At 30.1% G+C, this 20,455-nt stretch overlaps 1 protein-coding gene across 3 annotated transcripts in view; it reads left to right on the top strand.

Annotated features, from left to right (window-relative positions):
* LOC107439415 (uncharacterized) overlaps positions 1–15,023 on the top strand; it is a 62,274-nt gene extending 47,251 nt beyond the window's left edge. For all 3 annotated transcript variants that reach the window (XM_016052005.5, XM_043045221.3, XM_043045220.3), the window contains exons 6-8: positions 6,697–6,888; positions 12,639–12,801; positions 14,081–15,023. In XM_016052005.5, the coding sequence (XP_015907491.1) occupies positions 6,697–6,888; positions 12,639–12,801; positions 14,081–14,388 (663 nt within the window). In that variant the 3' untranslated portion in view covers positions 14,389–15,023. The remainder of the gene's footprint in view (positions 1–6,696; positions 6,889–12,638; positions 12,802–14,080) is intronic.
* The last annotated feature ends 5,432 nt before the right edge of the window (positions 15,024–20,455 follow it).

The following is a 20,455-nucleotide window of genomic DNA, read 5'->3' as shown; positions in this document are numbered from 1 at the left end:
GTTCTTTTGTAATTTATTGTCGGTCTCTAAAACTCCTGAAAGGCTTAGACTTTATTCAAAGTATGAAAAGTTTCATGAAAGAAGCACTTCTAAAATTGCAAAATAGTCCTCTCAGTGATTCTTGAGAAATTAAAAAAAAATTATTGTTTAATTAATACAATGTTTAATGATGTCGAAATCACTAAAAAACAATGATGTCAGAATCCGAAAAGAAATTAACGAATGTTTTTTCTCGAATGGCAGGCACTGAACAAATTAACGAATGTAGAAGTCATAAGAAAAAAGTCGGAATTGCAGTGCATTCCAAACAATTATTTCAAAAGTTGTTTCTGAAAATTGACTACCAGAGTACAAAAATGAATTACATCACGGGATTGTAACTCACTTCTTATTCTTGCCTACTTCAAAACGTATTAAATGTGTTTCTAATTCACATAATATTTTGAAGATTTTTTTAGTCAACTCCTGAAAATAAATGGCCTCACCTTGTACGCAAAAATTAAGATTTAATGTAAAGGTTTTCAATTTGATTACAACTTGAAGTTTACAAATTACAAAATAATCTACATATTGGAAGTTTCAAATTATGTCAATGATCAATTTCAATAACTAATCCATAAATCAGATTTTAGAAATATAACAAACTGTCTAATAAACTGTACTCGAATTATAAAAACAACAAACCGTGATTTGTTATCATGAAGCTCTTAAGTTTTTAAATATCTACACAGCACGATAATTTATTGAAATTAGTCTTCAGAGTAAAATTTATTCGGTACAGCGAAAGAAGTTATGAACAATAGTAAAAAAAATTAACGTAACAAAAAACAGTAAATTAATTAACTTAAAAAAATGCGTTATATAATCCTTCGAATGTTTTGTTGTTTAGTTAAAGAACATATATTAATATATTTATAATTGTACTCAAGAGGGAAATATGATAGTTAAGGCACGAGAAAACATAACTCTTAAGGAACAGAAATTTGTTTTGTTCCGAGAAAGGTATTTAATGTATTCTTAACTACGCCATTTTTTGTGTCATTAACATAAAATATAAAAGAATAACTTACAGGGTATTTCGATATGTACGAAATGTCATCGATATTTATTTATTGTCCTTTGAGCTAACAAATTGTCGTCCGGAGCTCCTTTTTTTTATTCTATCGTATTTTATCTAATGGGATGCACTCTCTCGGGAATTTTAGATCTCTCTCTCTCTCTGTACAGTCTTTTAAAAATCTATTTGAGTATTTCCCTTTTACAAAACAAATTAAATTATCGAAAAAAGAAGAATCATCGATTTTTACATCGATTGAATATCGAAGGAAAAGGAAAACTTCCCCAAAGCTTAGAGCTAAATATTAGAACTAAATATACAGGGTGTTCCGAAATCCTCACCATGAATAATAACGTATATATTGAGGATATTTATATTTATCCATGGTTATTCGAAAATAAACCACAATGGCTGTACCAGCTCAATACTCCAAGAAAAAGACAGCTTTCTTTCAGGATTTTTGAAATATATGTTATTTTTGAACTTTTTTTGGTGATATTTGGTTTAATGTTAATAATATAACTCACCAATACCATCTGAGATTATAAACAGCAGCAGGATATTTGTCAGAAATGACATTTAGGATATCTTTGGTTTCATGGAAATGATATAATGTAGCTATACCATCTGGGATTCGAAGCAACAACAGGACATTTATCAGAAATGACCTTTTGGAGATCTTTGGTTTCATGGAGATGATATAATGTAGCTATACCATCTGGGATTCGAAGCAACAACAGGACATTTATCAGAAATGACCTTTTGGAGATCTTTGGTTTCATGGAGATGATATAATGTAGCTATACCATCTGGGATTCGAAGCAACAACAGGACATTTATCAGAAATGACCTTTTCGAGATCTTTGGATTCATGGAAATGATATAATGTAGCTATACCATCTGGGATTCGAAGCAGCAACAGGACATTTATCAGAAATGACCTTTTGGAGATCTTTGGTTTCATGGAGATGGTATAATGTAGCTATACCATCTGGGATTCGAAGCAACAACAGGACATTTATCAGAAATGACCTTTTGGAGATCTTTGGTTTCATGGAAATGATATAATGTAGATATACCATCTGGGATTCGAAGCAACAACAGGACATTTATCAGAAATGACCTTTTGGAGATCTTTGGTTTCATGGAGATGATATAATGTAGCTTTATCATTTGGGATTCGAAGCAACAACAGGACATTTATCAGAAATGACCTTTTGGAGATCTTTGGTTTCATGGAAATGATATAATGTAGCTATACCATCTGGGATTCGAAGCAGCAACAGGACATTTATCAGAAATGACCTTTTGGAGATCTTTGGTTTCATGGAGATGGTATAATGTAGCTATACCATCTTGGATTCGAAGCAACAACAGGATATTTATCAGAAATGACCTTTTGAAGATCTGAAATTTTATAGAGATGGTTTAGCCTAATAATAAAATCTCGGATTAAAAACAACAACAGCAGGGTATTCAGAAATGAAGTAAAATAAATATGCATATATATTAGGGGTTGCAAATTGATATTTAGATGAAAAAGAAATAAAAGCTAGTTGGATTGTCTGATGAAAATTTGATATGTTTTCAATAATCTCCTCTCATCTCTTCCTCGTTTTCTCCTGCAATGGAGAATTTTTCAAAATTTTCAGATTTTTCATCATGTTTATTTGTGGGTCACGTTAATTTTTTTCCTTCGCTTAAATTTTAACTTTAGTTCCCTAATATGCATATTTATATAATTCATTTTTCGACGAGGTGTGTAAAAATATATAATAAGTGCATTATATAACAGTATGTATATGTTTTTTGATTTTATTAGACTCATAATCGAGCCTGAAAAAGTAGTTTCTTAAAGAAAAGAATAATGGTGCAGTCTCCGCTTCAATTAAAGTAATTTTATCATCATATTTTTATCTCGGGATAATTTTATCATCGTAATTATGTAATTTAAAGGTATACAATAAGCCAATTTGATACATCAATGGCACGTGTCAATTTATTTTAAATTATAATTATGCTACATGTGATAAAACTTAATATGATGGATTTCCAAAAAAATGCGTGCATTATAGTTTTATACTCTTCTTTATCACTTCATTAAATATTTTAACTAGATAAGTAGGTGACTATGGCTTTAAAATTTCCTAAAATAAATCCAAGAAAATTAATAAAACATATAAAATTAAGTTTTTAATCTCAATAGAGGTAACATAATCAGCTATGAGAAAAGATGAACATAAAAGTTAATAGACTTAGGTTGCACAAAGAGGTCAATCTCTTAATCGAAAAAAAAAATGCAGACTACCTTTTGTTCCATCGCGCCTTAAGAATTTATCAGTAGAACTAAATATTCGCCAGCTGAGGTCGAAGTTAATTATGCACCCGGTGAAATAAAAGATATCGATTAACGATGCACAAAACATTCCTGGTAGCTTTCAAAACCACACTTTGCTTTCAAGATATCGATATTTATAGGAGGGGAGTTGTCACATAAAAGTTTTTTTTCCTATTAACCGTTCGAAAATGCATTCAAATTAGCTTCATATTATCCAATAAAATGATATAAAAGTTGGGATCCGATAAGCTATTTACGGAAAACACTTAATGCGTATTGTTTTCAGAATTTTTTTTTTAAATCAAATTAAATTGTGATGATTTAGCTTTTGTTAAGAAAATACTTTGTTTTACCAAGAAAGTGGCGTAAAAGAAAGAGAAATCGTTTACTTAACATTTAAAGATATTAGAAATAATTGTTGTACTGCTTTAGGGTAGAAATAGTATCATTTGTTTTGTATTGTTGTAGGTGACGGTGGTTTGGGGGATAGTATATAAAATGCAGTTTTTATTTTAAATATCTGGATGATTCAAAACTATCTTTCCAACTTTAACATGTTAACATATAAAATAAATGAGATATATAAGTTTTGTTGTATTGATATATTTCACACAAAACGCAACAAAAGAAAACTTTAATTCTATCCAAGAAAGCTACAACTTATTTGAGAGAATGCTAGAAAAGACAACTATGATTTTTTGATATCATCTGCGAAAAGGTGACGCAATTTTTGATTTGAACTAGAGAAAAGCGTAAGTTTAAACCCTAAAATGACAGAAGAACCTCACTAATTCCAAACAAATAATATTTTCTTTTCCTTCAAAAATGTATGCATAAATAAATAAAGGTTTTTGTTTAGTTCCTAGGAAATACTTAATGCAAACTCAGTTAAAAGCAATGGAAATTATCTAATAAAATGTCATAAATCATGGAATAGCAAAGCTAACCAGGTTCCCCGGAAAACTTAAAAAATTGTTCACAAAGTTTTTAAAAGAATACTCGCACTGCTGTTTAAATTATTTATTTTAAAAAAAAATATTTCTGTTAGAGAATCTCTGCCAGGAATTTCTGTTCTCAGAATATTGAATTGTAAAAGTGAAGCAGTGAGTTTACGAATATTACTTCAGGAACTTAACTTTCATTTTTCAATTTTCCCGGAAAGCTGGTTACCTTAGAAATAACAGGATGTAAATATACAGGTAATGAATGATCGCATAAGGAAAGTGAAAATCATGCAGGATTTGTTGTAAATGTCTAGTTTGTAATGAAACCTTAGATAACGTAACTATGTTCACTTGACTGAAATCAACAGGTTTCAACATTCCTCGACTAATAGCTTCGAGAACGTATCATGAATATATACTTTCATGCAGAACTTTCCAGCATGAGTAACCACTCTTACTGAAAGACCAGCAACTTTGAAGTTTTGAGTGTTAACAGAGAAGCAAGAATACGTGAAATATCCAGAAAATTCTATGTGAGAAGACTAAAAGGCATGTCCTTCCAGACATCATAACGAAATTTGTTTCTGATAGGCTGTGCCAGCAAAACACAGACTCTAACTCTTTTACTTGTACTATACCATCGATTACAGTGCTTATTCTGGGCTTGTTGACACGTTAGTTGTACCGTAGATGACTGTAAGCGTGTTGCTTGGAAGGGCCTGATGGCAGGGTTTGAGTTGGAGTCGTACCCAAGGAAGTCTATTCTGAACAATGTATTCTTAAAGCTAGTGGTGGATCCTTAACTGTGTGGGATCTTCTCTCACGAAATGGATTTGAAATTAAACAAATTGTTAAATCATTGTGATTATTTTTAGTTACTTGGAATTATCATATACTAACAAAGTGAAATTACTATGTTTGATACTGGACCTACATTGGTTTCGAATTTTCAGAATGACATTTTGATCGATTTCAACCAATGATTTTAATGACATAGAGTATCTGATAGGAGTCTAATAGAGTATCTGATAGGAGTCTAATCAAACACATGTGAGATATAGTCGAGTTGCTATATAGTTTGTCTAAAGTAAGAACTCCCTTAGCCATTCGTCTGGACCCGTGGCTATTATGGTAACGAGTTATAACTATTTCAAGTATGAATATGGGGTCATTGTTTTAGGACAGTTTTGGCTTGGGTCGGTGAGAAAAAGGGAATCTTTTTCTTCGGTCTGTTGTGTTAGACCTAGATGAAAGAGAGGCTACCCTCCCTGAAATGCGCTATTCATGTTTCAATAGAAGCAGAAGGCTGCAGACTTTGTGGCGGGGAGAGTTCTTATCGTAGACAAACTATACTTCACTGGGTAAGAGGATATTAGCTGTATAATATCTTATGGCGTATATTTATCTGTATATTAAATTGTATATGTATATTAAAATGTATATTCTGCTAATATTTGATACTATTGCAAGTTTTCAGTTATTTTTCGTTCTATGCAATTTTATGAATTTTTAACCCATTTATGTTATTATCTGTTTGTATATAGAAACATTTTATATAAAGTAACAATTGATTTTTAATTCAACTAGAACATTTGCACGAATTTTGAATTCTATACTGGTTAAAATGCTTCAATATGGTATATTGTATATTGAACATTATATATTTTGTTAATATGGGAATGCCATTGTAGGTTAAAGTTGAAAATAAAAATTTAAGTTCCCTTGCATTATTAATTTTAAATAGAGATTCATTCTCTGTATCTATCTACTTCTGTATCTATCTACTACTCTATATCTATCTACCGGGTTATATACCCGGTATTTATACTCATCAAACGTGCCATGAATGATTGCAAAAACAGCAGAAGAAGTAGCTTTCAAAGGCCACTTCTGTTTTTAATGAAGACAAAAGATTTTTTTGAAAAAAGATGTCACCAAATGATCAAAAAATTGGGTTTTAAAGTAGGCTAAAAATTCGATAACCTTTCAAAGTGAAAAATAATTTTATTCATTAAGTAAGATATTAGAGAATATTTCAATCAATATAAAGCCTTTTTAATTTTTGATAACTTATTTGGCCCAAAATTTTGAAATTAAAATTTTATAATTTAAAAAAGGAAATAATTTTTATTAGGCAAACAGAATGAGAAATTGTGTTTCGTAAAAAAATATAATTTAGTTTTTAAAGTCACTGAAAAATGTCACTCTCTAGCAATAATATTTTTAATAATTTCACGCCCAATCAAATACAAAATTACACTTTCTGCGATATGTTTTAAAAAAGTCAAATTTTTAAAATGCTTAGTACGAAAATTTAATTTTGATTTATTTATTTAATGCTCATAATTTCTTCACAGGATGCTTTGAACAATTCTTTACTGAAAGTGATCAACAAACACTTGATGAAACTACCCATCACTTCCATCATACCAGGATCCACAGCTGATGAATACATCGATCAAATTCTTGAGAATGTTCACAATTACGTCAAGAACAACAAATTGGATCCCATGCAATTGCCAGATTACGTATCCACTTTTTCAAAAGAGGTATTTTCTTAAAAAAATAATTTTACTAACAAATTTAAATTTAACACAGTTATGATTAACAGAAAATTATCTTCCATACCACGAATGTTTGTTAAGTTAAAAGTAATCCATCTCATTTCATAATGTATGGAAGTCGTGACAGCTTGCTGATGGGTTGAAGAACATTGAATATTTTATGAGTTTATGATTCTTTTTAGGCTTAACAAAATATTAAAAAGGATACAAATATATTCAACACGTAAAAATTTGAAACGTTAGAGATGTTTTTAATTTTTTCAAAAAAATTATTATTATTTTTAAGTCATAAAAGCAACTTAAACTTTTGTTTTCTTAAGTGATTAAAAATTGGCAGGGTTTCTCTCAAAGACTATTTTTATTTAAGTATTTTTAGAATCCTTAGCAAAAATTGAAAAAAATTATGCACATTTAAGTGAAGAAAAAACAAAAGCGCTATCGAAATAAGATAAATCACATTAGAGAATGTGCATATAATCAACTTAAGAAAATTAATTGAAAGCTGAACCTTGCAGGAATTTTTAATAATAACCATTCAACTCCTATCTGTTTCTTAAAGCAATCAATCCGATTTTCCTGCACTGTATTTCGATCGTACTTCTGCTTTTTCATATCTTAAATATCTCCAATGTGTGCACCTTTTTTCCCTCCGTTTTTTAAAAAAAATGATTCTACAGATATATGTTAAATGCGCGGTCTTTACGGTACACTCTGTATTTATCTAAATTAGAGCGTTAGATAAGAATTCGTTTATTTTTTCACCTCATTTTTATCTCCTTGATCCTTTTTGTGTCTTTATTTTCCATTTTTAACATGAGATATCTTAAAACATTTTTAAATATTATTAAATGAAACCTGAAATTTTATGTATTTTACGCTCATTATTTTTCAGAAAACTTATAAATAATTTTAAATTTCACATGATGATTTTCTCTTAATGAAATGAAAAGAAAAAATTTGTAATTCTAATTTTAGAGATATTTAAACAGTAATTTTGAATATTTTTGAGCGAAAATTTACGTATGAGCACTTTTATTAAAACTCACTAAAATTAATTAACATTGAAGCATTATATTATCAGCACTGTCAACTATCTACGGTTAATGGGAAAATATATTCTTGTGGCAGATAAATTTATATTTTAGTGTATTATTCTTTGCTTTGTAAATTTGATTTGAAGTTATTTTCCATACTACTACATGTAAATGATTCAAAAGTTTATATCCAACTCCACTTTGTTCAAGCTCTCTCGTATTAAGGCTTATAAAATGTTTGCAAAAATTATATCAACTTATTAAACTTTTGAAAGATTTAGTACTTAATCGTCCATCACTCTATAAAATATTGAGCAAAAAGCGAAGTAGTTGGCAGCTCTGTATTCTCAGTTATTTCGCAAATTAGGTATATCAAATTTTTGAATTCAAAAAATTACTTTACGTTTGTTAAAAAATTTTTTACATTTCTTTGCTTAATTGAAATTTAGTTTTAAAATTTTCATAAAAAATTGGAAAATAAGCATTTTTAATTATACATTTTGTTAAATTTTTTATCACTTTTGGCAAAATTTTCTTATTGCAAGTTAGAGCATGAACTTTTTTTATATTTAAAACAAGCTGAATTGTTTTATAGCGAACTATAAGGCTTCCTCATACCTAAAAAAATATTAATTTCTTAAAATTATAAAATTGCTTTTAAATTAGAAGATTTTGAGACATATTGTATTTAAAAACGAAGCATTACACATGATTTAAAAAAAAATCAAAATCCCTTTAAACAAACATCGAAGCTTTAATCTATGATTACTGATTGTTCAGACATATTTAAAATAATTTGATTTCTTAACAGCTTAATTTCGATTATTTTACTTCCTAAAAATACACGTTGACTAATTCGTATTCTAATAAATCTTTAAAAGTGCAAAGAGTTAATACATTTGTCCCTGTTTGTTACACTTCCGGTATTTTCGTATTAAGTAAAACCATTAAAAACCTCCTAAAAATGTCACGAAGAAAAGAAAGAGATCGATGTATCAAAATATCATATCTTTGTTGACATCGCAATTCGTCGTTGTAGAATATTTATTACTTTTCTGAAAAACGTTATAAAAAGCGAAAAATTCTATTTTCCTTAAAATGTGCGAGACTGCTTTTTGTTCGTTGGTTAAGATTGACTCAGAAGAGATAGAAAAAAAAACATATATACATAGTTACACACTCTTTATGTCAATATCGTTATGAAATGCAATTTTGAAGCTCTTTACCTTGCCGCCGGTATGCAATTTCAACAAAAGGATACGTGATTTTAACAACGTAATATTTTACTCAAGCCATTCAACGTAAATGTTTACATAAATCTGAAATTTATTACAGCGCTATAAAGGCACAGAAAAATCTTTCCAAAGAAATATTTTTGTAACAAAGTATTTATTCAGTCACATAAATATTTGGCAAAGAAATGTAAATTGCATGTCTAGAGAGTGTACGAATTTTATTTTATTCGCAGAATACCTATAAAAGGAAGAAAATTTTTAACTTTCCTTCATTAAGGAAAATATTCTGAATTTCTTTTTTACAGAGGTTGGTGCATGCATTACTACTTCGCGCTACGGCTCCCGCATGGGCTTTCACCCTAATTTTACTGTGTCTCAACACCAAAAATAGGTGCAGCTACTTTACACCAAAGTTCCTCTAAGTTTCTCACTACACCAAGACCAAGAATTTTTTAAAAAACTTAATATCTATAAATTTAAAATTCGGTCATTATGTGATACAGATTACTTTTCAATTAAAAAAAAATTAAACAATGTTCAAAAAATATTAATTATTTTCATAATAAGTGAGCTTTTCTCAGTCTGAAGATCTTTTCCTTTACACTTTCATTGTGGTCCTTTACACTTTACACTTTCACTGCTTTACACTTCATCCTACTCTTTGCTCTAAGAGTTTCCCCGCAGAGCTAAAATTGAAACAAAACTGAAATTCCTTTAAACCTCATTTATTTTATTCTAAAAAATAATAATCGATTGCAATCAATAACAATACTCACTATAGTGACTTATTTATGTTTGCAGACATAAAAATAATAATAATAAAATTAAAATAACAAAATAATAAAAATAATATCGCAAAGGCTCTAAAAGTAGTGCTGCTGGTGACATCTTGTGAAAAATGCCTTAAAGACAAAATTTCATGGACTACAATGCGCTAAAATGTTTATAAATGAGTGACAGGACAAACTGCTATCATATAGAGAAACCTTGTGGAGAGGACGAATTATCTCGTGTCTAGCACACAGCGGTCTTTCCTGGAAAACTAGCTATCTGGTCCGTCTTGATGAAAGAGCTAAGTTAAAAAATTTTGCTAACTAGTATATTTTGTAGTAACGTAGGGTACTGATACTTAGATTTAGATGAATTAAAATAGCTTGAAGAAAAATTTAAAAAAATCATATTAGGATAAATTGAAACAAAAATTGAAGCATTAAATACAATATCAAACTTGACCATTCAATTAAATAAAAGAAAACTCTTTCAATTCATTAAATTAGAGACGTTTAGTTTACCTGGGCGTGGCTGGATGGAGCAGTTGGTTTGTCGTCGGCCTTCTGAGCCCAAGACTGCGGGTTCGACCCCCGGTCCAGACACCGGATTTTCGGGATGCAGAAAATCCTCAGCGGCCATGTCGTATGATTATGCGGCACGTAAAAGATCCTTGGAGTGCCTTATTGGCTCTTGTCATTTCCGGCAAAATTAAATTCCTAGTGCACTTTAGCATCCAAATAGAGTCTCGGTGCTGCCATCTAGTGTGGAAGAAACTAGACGTCCAAATTAACATGACCAACGGTATCTCACCCATTGTGGTGGTCCTGAAAGAGTGGATACCACCTCTGGAGAACGCATTAGGTCTGCTCATCGGCAAGTCTGATTGTGCAGCTCATTAGAAATAAAAAAAAAAGTTAAAAAAAAGTTTACCTGGGCTAGTTAGGCTAAAAATTGGAGAAAAAGAAGGTTTGAAAAAATGTTAAATTTGAAATCAATGAAACCCAGAGGAAGACCCAAACGTAATGGTAAGATAATGTAATAAAATATTAGCCATAAGGATTATCTCGAACTGAAAGTCAGGGAATGGAAACAAAAAGGTTTAAAATATCATTGTTCTGCCTGTCAAAGCCCAGTGCGATCTGTAACACTCTAAAAGTGAAAGATTACCATAAAAGAAGCAAAGTAGAATGCCTTTTCAAAATCCATCTATATGTTTTGTTAGCTATATTTCAAAAACTTATGATTTTTATTTTTATTTTGCATTCAACACAAAATGCGTTTTTAAGGATGATTTTGAACTGGACATTAGTCCAAGATATTTTTGCGCGATATTATTCCAAAAGCGTATGAAAGCGAACATTGCTCAAAATGGTTACTTAAGAAAATGGACAGAAAATGTGTATGTGAGATAATGGATATAGCTCAAAGTTCACAATTAAGAAAATGCGCATGGCTCAAAATGTGTGTTAAAGAAAATGCGCATGGCTCAAAATGTGTGTTAAAGAAAATGAACATGGCTCAAAATGTGTGTTAAAGAAAATGAACATAGCTCAAAATGTGTGTTAAAGAAAGTGAACATGGCTCAAAATGTGTGTTAAAGAAAATGCGCATGGCTTAAAATACGTGTTAAGAAAGTGGACAAAATTAAAAAAAGATGCTTCTTTTCAATGTTGAACCCAGAATTTTGGATAGGGGTGGAAGAGTATATTATAAATGTAAATTTTCAGACTATCTTATAAACTTTCAAAATAAAAGCAAATCAATGTCAGTTTCTTCAAAATCTTCATTTTCCCAAATTATTTTTCTGAAGTTTGAAAGATCTGAACATTTTCAGGATTTGAAAACATTCTAGTGTCTTCAGTGGGAAAAAAAATCTTGCCACGAAGAAAGTTTTTAACGTGTTAAACAATTTTACTTATTTTTACATCTGTTTTTTTTCTAGAAGGAAATACACCTATATGAGAATGCTTTGCTCGTAAGTTTCTAAACCCTTTAGTGGTATTTAAAAATCGAAATTCCTACATTGTAAATTTACTGCTACTATTGCAAATTTATAGGACGCGTGGCAGCCTTGTAAAAAGAACTATTGTTTTTTTATGCCTTTTTTAAAAAAAAAAGACAACGTAAAAAGAATTTAAATGTTTCATGCAAATAGATGACATCACATTAAAAATTTATTTGGATTCATTGGTAAATTCTTTTAAAAAAAAGAACAATATTTAAAAGGTTCAATGTTATGCTTATTTCTACAAACACCCCTTTTGAACAATAGCCATTATATGAAATACGCATTTTGAGCTACACCTATTTTATTAAATGCGTATTTTGAGCTTTTTCCACTTGCTTAAACACGTACTTTGTGCTATGTCCCAAAAGCAAAGTTCACCGAAGTATGTTTGAAGCATCTCTATTTTAGAACTATTTTATCAGCCGCATTTAGAGACCCATTCTATATTAAATCGGCGATAAAAAATAAAAAACTTCGATGATAAATGACAAAACACATAAAATTTACAACCAATATTTTGAGTTTAACTTTATTCTTCCGCGTTTCATCACTCAAATTTTTGATCAAAAAATAAGTTTTTGCATTTTTTAATTTCTCTGGAAAACAATTGTATAACATTTGATTTTTTCCCATATTGATTCTAATTTATATTCGTAAAAATTGCCTCCTGAACTTTTTCTTCTCTAGATCGTGTACGTCAATTTTACGGGTGAGGCAAAACTGCACGACGGTTGGTTAAGCGGAGTATCTACACTCCGTCGGACAGATGAATGCGAGCTAAACACCACTCGGACAACGATATCAGTTTCAGCTCATCTTGGACTCAGTAATCTCAGAGTATCATACAGAGGTATTTAGTTTCATTCTAGCTTTATCCACTAAAAACATGAAATATCTTAATCATAATTTAAAAATGTAATCATTAAAAAATAAAACAAATGATTTTACAGTAATTGTGAGGACGGAGCCTCTTAGTTCATGCATACAGTAATCGCTTGTCTTAATGCAAGCAAAACCTTTCATGAATCTAAATAGATTTTAATATGAAATTAGTTACGCAATTGAAAGATTTTCTGTCCCCACAACTCAGGGTTGAATTAAATGTAACGACAAATTGTTTGATGCATATCGATTAAGAATCACGAAGTCTTTCATGAATAATCGAAATCGAATTGATAAGATATTACACATTAATTAATGCAAAGTTTTAAAGCTCGCGACAGACTTTCTTGTGAATTTAAAACGAACATAAATAATGAAATAAAGGGATAAATTATGAAAATAAGTTTTGAATTACAGTTACAGCCCAAGTGAATTCATTATTTATTCTCTTTTAAGGTTAACATAAGTACTCAGATAGAATTCTAATAATTAATATTTCTCATAAGTGAAATAAAATAACCCATCGTAGATTCATTATAATACTATTCATTTTGGAAATATACACTGGCAATTAGAAAATAAATTTGTGAACGTTAGTTTTATTGAAGGCTTTTCCAACAGCTAGAACATCAACTTTGTTTTTGCGTAAGAAATTTTTTTTTTTTAAAGTTAAAAGCTATTGAAGGCACAGTAATGTTATACGCTCCATAATGTTAAAAGGTGTCATAAAGGAAAACAATGTGAATAATGTACAAATAAATGTGCAGTTGTGGACATAATACAGTTTAGGCTCGATAAACAAGAATTCTCCTCAGTTACAAGGTGTGTTTGGAAAGTAATTTCTCAGAATTTATTGTAAACATGTTCAGGAAAGCTCAGATAGGCTGATATCAGTAAAGGAGCAATTCGTTACAAACCGTCCGGGAATCCAGGATAGTTTTATTTTCTTCAGAATATCCCTTAGAGATAAGCGGTGGCTGGTTGATTTTTACTGTGACTACCAACCACAGTGCTGGTGTAAAATATCTTCAGTGGTAGACGAATCATGAGTTAGAATCCCCTTGCCATCGGGCTAACGGTTTTCGAGGTTTTCTTCATGTAACGTAAATGGGGGTAAATTTCATCAAAAAGTCCTTCATATAGGAAAAAGTTCACATTATATATATTCCTTAATAAACAGCTTTGGAAATTTATATAAAATTTTTTTCTCCTAATTAATAATTTATTTTCATTTTTGTTTTTTCCAGGAAAAGCCAAATTCATGGCCTTGGGTCCATCAATCATAGTAGGTGGTAAAGTGAATACTGTAGAATTCTACTTCCGAATCCGTCAGACGAATAAGAAGGGTGCAAAGCCAGTTTTAGAAGAATTCGAAATAATGGAGTTATCCACCATTTGGATCGAATTGTCCGGTCTTGGTCCTTTGACTTGGGTATTGAAATGGCTCCTGACTGGAATCTCAAAGTTGGTGGAAGACTTCATCGTGAATAAAGTTACTGAAAAAGTACAAGAATACATGCAAGCAGAATTTGAGAAATTATCTTTCCCTGTTTGAAGAATAATACTCATGCGGCATCTGAAAATAATAAACAGAGTAAGGTCTTGTAAAGTACTGAACTTTATGTATGAATCTTTATCTGAAATGCAAAGTAATATACTGAAAAGAAAAAACAGTTTTAAATTTTTGAATAATATTTGCAAAAACTGTAAAATTAAACTGATAAGAAAATAATTGTTTTAGTAAATAATAGTATGCAAGTCTGATACGATAATAACAGCGTTATCACATGATACAATATGAGTGTGGTGTTTGATAGGAGAGTAATTATTTTAACAAAAATTGCGATGCAGATTTAATGTCTGATATGAGAATAATTATTTTAATAAACAAATTATATAAATCCGGTGTTGGATTCGAGAATAATTACTCTCACAAATAGTACAAGTCTAATACAAGAATAATTTTTAACGTATAATATAATACAAGTTGTGTGATAGGAGAATAATTGTTTTAACAAAAATTGTGACATACGTCTGATGTGTGATATGCGAATAATTGTTTTTACAAATAATTTTGCTCATGGACTATTCTCAGCTTTTTTTTACATCAATAATTTTTTATGTAAATAACATGTGATTTTTAGCAAATAGTTTGTAATATTATTTCGATTAAAAGGAAATTTTCAAAAATGTGCTTATTTATTTCTTGTAATTAAGTTTAATGATTATCAGCAAATTGAATTATGGCTGTTTTAGAAAGCTTTACTATCTTACTATGTATGTTTTACCATCTATTTCTTTATTGTTTTAGTTATCTCATTTTAACAAGCACTGAGTAAGCTTAGGGGAAAATCGAACCTAAGAGCATTCTTAAGAAGCGCGAAATTTTTGGCTTTGGCTTAAAAACAAATTATTTTCATATGCATGTATAATTTTTTCTCTCTTAAGGGTCATATAAGACAATTTAAGATCATATAAGACAATATAAGACAATTTTTAATGGAAAATTGCGTTTCAATAACAACTTACTACGACATATCGCATCCGGATAGTCATCAGTTCTTCACGGTTCTAAACTTTAGATTCCCAGTTTTCCATTTTTATCTTTTTCAAGTTGTATTAATATCTCAGGACCATCTTTTTCTTAGTCTCTCACGATAGGGCAGCAAGGTCGAAATATATACATAGGGGAAGAACTCTCACTTTCATAGACTTAATGTAAACCAGTCTCCCCCAAGGTTTCGTGCGGTCCCTGTGTATAAAGGGAAAAACAACATTCAGGAACACGGCAGTAGAAGTTTTTGAACCGGTTTACACCTTCCAACTACTACTGATGTTGGAGAAGAGTAGGAGGCGAAGAAAATTTCCCTTTTTATTTATTTTTGGTTTGCTCTGCATTTTTACACTATTGATAAACAGAACTCTACTAGTAATTAAGATATATCTTTGAGAATACATTGATATTATCCATGTTAATTAAATATGCTAACACATTTTGGCATGGAAAGAAAGAATAAAATGGTGGTTAGGGGGAGGCAGCATACCCAATCATACAGACCAACTACCGGTTCACAGGTGACGTGCCATATGACTGTCACTTTGATTCTTAACACTATATTGCCACAAGGAAGGCATTTTGACTGCTTTTTAATTCAATTAGAAAAACAATGATATATAGACATAATTTCTAAGAATTTTATGCTTTTGTACAGCATAGAATTTTTTTATTGTAAATATTTACTAATAACTTGTTTATAACTGTAAATGGTATAAAAAAAAAACTAAAAATTGACTTTAAACAAATTTTTTCAGGCCCAAACAGATCCAAAACCTTTCGCCATTTTTTTTCTGATTATTAAATCATATTTTTTATTTTTTTTTTTAATTAAGTCTAGGCTTCACTTCTATGCAAGAGCACACGTTTTAGAAAAACGTCATAAACACACAACGTTGCTTGACAATATCTGGTAAAATTTTGTATCTTAAATATTACTTTATGATAATTGTTTTCTGTTTGCATGCCTCTACAAATAGTTTGCCTGAGTAAGAATAATTAGATTTATTCTTTTTGTAAAAAGTTAATATGCATAAAGTAGGGAACTATTACAAATGGTACATTCTTTTAATTTTCACAATCATTTACTTACATTTTCTTCTTAGCTAAACAAATTTTGTTTGAGAACTTAGGAATCATAAGATAACATGTTAATAACTTATTTTAACTCAATGTTAACTTATTTAAATTCACATGTTGATAATTCAATCAAATCAACAAATCAAACAATGGCTCAACAACGTCCAAATGTGATAAATTACATTTTTGATGAGCTATAGTATAAGTAATTGTCGTAATATTCATTTGAGTAATAATTTTTTCACATAATTATAAATATTTGTCTAAACAATTTCATTAAGATCAAAAAAGTCTTTTCAACTTAAGGATCTTCCACTTTATCGAGCAAATTATTTCCAATAAATAATAATTGCCCACATTAGCCCAGATTTCTATTATTCGTAATAAATTTTTAGAGTCTGTTATACTGTCGGCATCCAAATGAGCCAGACATTCTACTTTTATTGTTACAGATTAAGGAAAGAGAAAACAAACCATGTGCACAGAAAGTCAGCGAAACACATGCAGAAAACAATATCATACCCTTCTTTGAATATTTTCTATAAATATTATTTGTAGGATCGAAAACAAGAACCACAACATGGAAAATCAGACATTTTTCCACTCTGCTGCATTATGATGCAGGTTTCCGTATAATGGTAGCTTTCCACGGAATCATATTTTCTTCAAAAGCTACCGCAGCGACGTTATTCCGCCAAGGCCAGAGACCTGAAAGGAGCACTAAATCTTCGCCCATCTAATTTTCAGCCTATTTTGGCGATATTTCGAAATGTGCAATAGATGTAAGAGCAAACTGTTGACTGTAAAATGAATGTTTTCTCTTAGATTTCTAAGAATTTTTTTCTTCTTCTTCCTGGTGGGTTATATCGCTTGAAAACGAAATAAAATATTGCTTTTTATTACAATTGCAGAATATCATTCTGTTGGGCAAATTTTTTTTTCTCTACAAAATCTTTGATTTACGAAACCCTTAGAATAAATGTTTACAGATATCTAAAGACAGATTTATAAACAATGATTTGAAGTCGCGGTGGCGTCTGGTGGTATTTTTAAGTAGAGAGTTACGAAAATATCGAAGAACACAATGGTTTGGTGACTTTCGTTTTAGCATATTTCAGTAATATTCATTCCAAAATGAAATAAAAAATGTTCTTACATCAAGCATAAGCGTATCGACCTATGTGTTTTGTTTCATAATATTTGTCTGGCAGGCATTGTTTTTAACAACAGTTTAGTTATGGAATTATATAAAGAAGTCAGGGCTTGAAATTTACGGTGGTTCGTCAGTTCGAGACCATTGATATTTTAGTCTGAGAACTATAAAACAATTATTCATGGTCCTGTGGGCCAGCCATCGATCTTAAGGGTTTTAAGTTTTTGATTGTCTGTCTCCTATTTTGGTCACGAAATACCATATTTCATTGGGAATTGTAGCTTTCTCTATATCGCAATTTTTTATTTGAATTCACCTTATTAACTTCTGTTACGGACATGTAACTGCCCCACTAAAAATAGTCTGAAGATTTTCTTTACAAAATTCTGAAGAATATCCAAATTTCATTCAAGCCATCATAAAATAATTATTAATGGTCCCGTGGGCCAGCCATCGATCTTAGGGGTTTAAGTTTTTGGTTTCGTATTTTGGTCTGCGTTTTTGTCACAAAATAGCGTATTTCGTCGGAATTGTAGCATTATACACATTCTCTGAATTGTAATTTTTCAATAGAATTTAGTTTATTAACCTAAAATCTATTAGGGACGTGTAACTGCCCCAATAAAAATAATCTGAAGATTTAATTAACAAAATTCTGAAAAAAATCTAAGGGTATTTCCTCCACTCCTTAAGCTACTTTTTCTTCGAATTATGTACTGATATTATTTTCTACTGAGAATCTTCAGAATAAACTAACTCAGTGGCGCGACAGCCCATTAAGAGGGCCAAGGCCGACTGTGCCCATCTCAGTTTTCTTGACCTTGGGCTCTGGGGTGCAAGAGCATATGTTCCGGTCAGGTGGTCAGCCGAACGCAGAACCCCCAGTGTTAGTTCCCAAGCATGCTTGGTACTCATTTTATCGACCCACTGAAGGGATGAAAGGCTGAGTCGGCCTTGTCCGGCCCAAGGATCGAACCAAGGACCTGTGGCACGGCAGCGCGAAGCGCTACCACTCAGCCACCGGGCGTCATCTTCAGAATAAGTTCTCTAAATTTTCTGCAAAATTAGGCTAAAAAAGCAGATCAAGTACTTTCAGAAGTTTTTCAGAAAAATATCTTCTGCAGAAAATCTTCAGAATGAATTTTCTATGAAATATAGGCTTAGAAGGTGGAATAAATTTACGCGAATTTATTTTCTTTATATGATAAGCGAATAATAATAAAAATATTTTAAAATTTTCTAGTAGTTCTCGTCAAATAAATTTTTTATTTATTTGAATTAGAACTAATCTAGATAATAAGTAGTAATATTATTTATTGATTATCTTGATTATAAGTAGTACTGTTAATTAGTTGATAAAAAAATAGTAATAAATAAATTAAAAAAAGTACTTTGATTTTAGCATCTGAATTACGTTTTGAACCATTGGCGAGATTTAGCTGAATAAGTTAAGAGAATTTTAACTTATTAGAATTCCATATTCTTGATTTCATTAATTCTTTGGTAATTTTTTTTACTCTATCAACTATATTGGTAAAAACGAATTACTTAGTTAACGAGAGTACATTGGTCATTTTATTCTCCAGATCTCAAAGGTTTGTGCCATATTTTTATGGATTATTCTTTAATAATCCCTAAAACATACTTAAAACAGTTATTCAGTAGACATAAAACCTAATCGATGTGTCGATATTTTTGTAGAATTTGGCTATTTATCTGTTCTATATACGGTGACCAGCATATCGACCTTGCCATAAATAAATCGAAACTTTAGTAGTTAACTTTAAAATTTATATAAAATATTTAAACTCGGCTGTTTTTCAAACTCTTATTTTTTTCAAAATTTCACGTAGCTTAATAATTATCACTCTGCATTTTTTACTTCTTAACTGATGTAACATTTATTCGAGACAACTAGGTTTATTTTTCTGAATTTGATCAGATTGTGCTTTTGTAAAAATGAGTAAGATAACTTTGCATAATAAATTCTTATTAATATTATTAAATTCTAAAAAATTTTGAACTTTTCAAATATAAGCGATTTTTTCCCCTCTTCGATTTTTATTTGCTCCATTCAGCATCTTAGATCCCCTTCCCGTATCTATGTATTTTTCCACTTACATGTTCGGACCAGCATGTAAATATTCAGAAAAAAATATTACAAATTAATCATGTAAATATTCAGTGCAAAGGAAAATGTAAATATTCAGACAAAGTTACCTTTCTCATTTTATTTCAATTTTATTAATAGGTTTACTATATCTCTTTGCATAAGAAAATAATTAGCGCAAAAGTTTATAACATCGTTTTAACCCTTTGACGTTGATTTTTTTTTAAACATATTTTTTCTTTACTTTTTTTCATTATTTCGTAATTCACTTATTTTTTAGGTCAAAATAAGTGAAAAATGTTATATTTAGCATTTTAATAATTTACTGTTATGAAATACAGCATGAAACATTGGTGTCTTACTGTGCTTTTTACTGAATTTACTGTGCTTTTTTCCATAGCTCAGCGCAATTTCACATTTTTAACTTCTATAGTTTTTGAGTAGCTAAGCAATTAAGCGTAAAGAAAAAAATAACAAAAAAATTCACAAAAAAAATAAATTTTGAAAAAAAATTGTGTTAAATTTATAATCAGATATGGGCGTTTCAAGATGCCAAATTTCAACTCTGTAGTTGCATTCTTTAGGCCTGGAGAGCTGCCCGTATGGTACTTTTTGCATCGAGTATAATAGTTAATAATTTTCGAACTAAATATCGAACATTAATTATTTTCATTTAATTGTGCTCTCTGTACTTTTTCATACAATCCATCGAAATGGCAAGTTTC

The sequence above is a fragment of the Parasteatoda tepidariorum genome, chromosome 2 (genome assembly GCF_982258835.1).
Source record: "Parasteatoda tepidariorum strain Cologne lab strain chromosome 2, Ptep-v5.0, whole genome shotgun sequence".
NCBI lineage: Eukaryota > Metazoa > Arthropoda > Arachnida > Araneae > Theridiidae > Parasteatoda > Parasteatoda tepidariorum.
The sequence above is the reverse complement of the archived record's forward strand: the minus strand, read 5'-3'. Positions and strand labels throughout refer to the sequence as shown.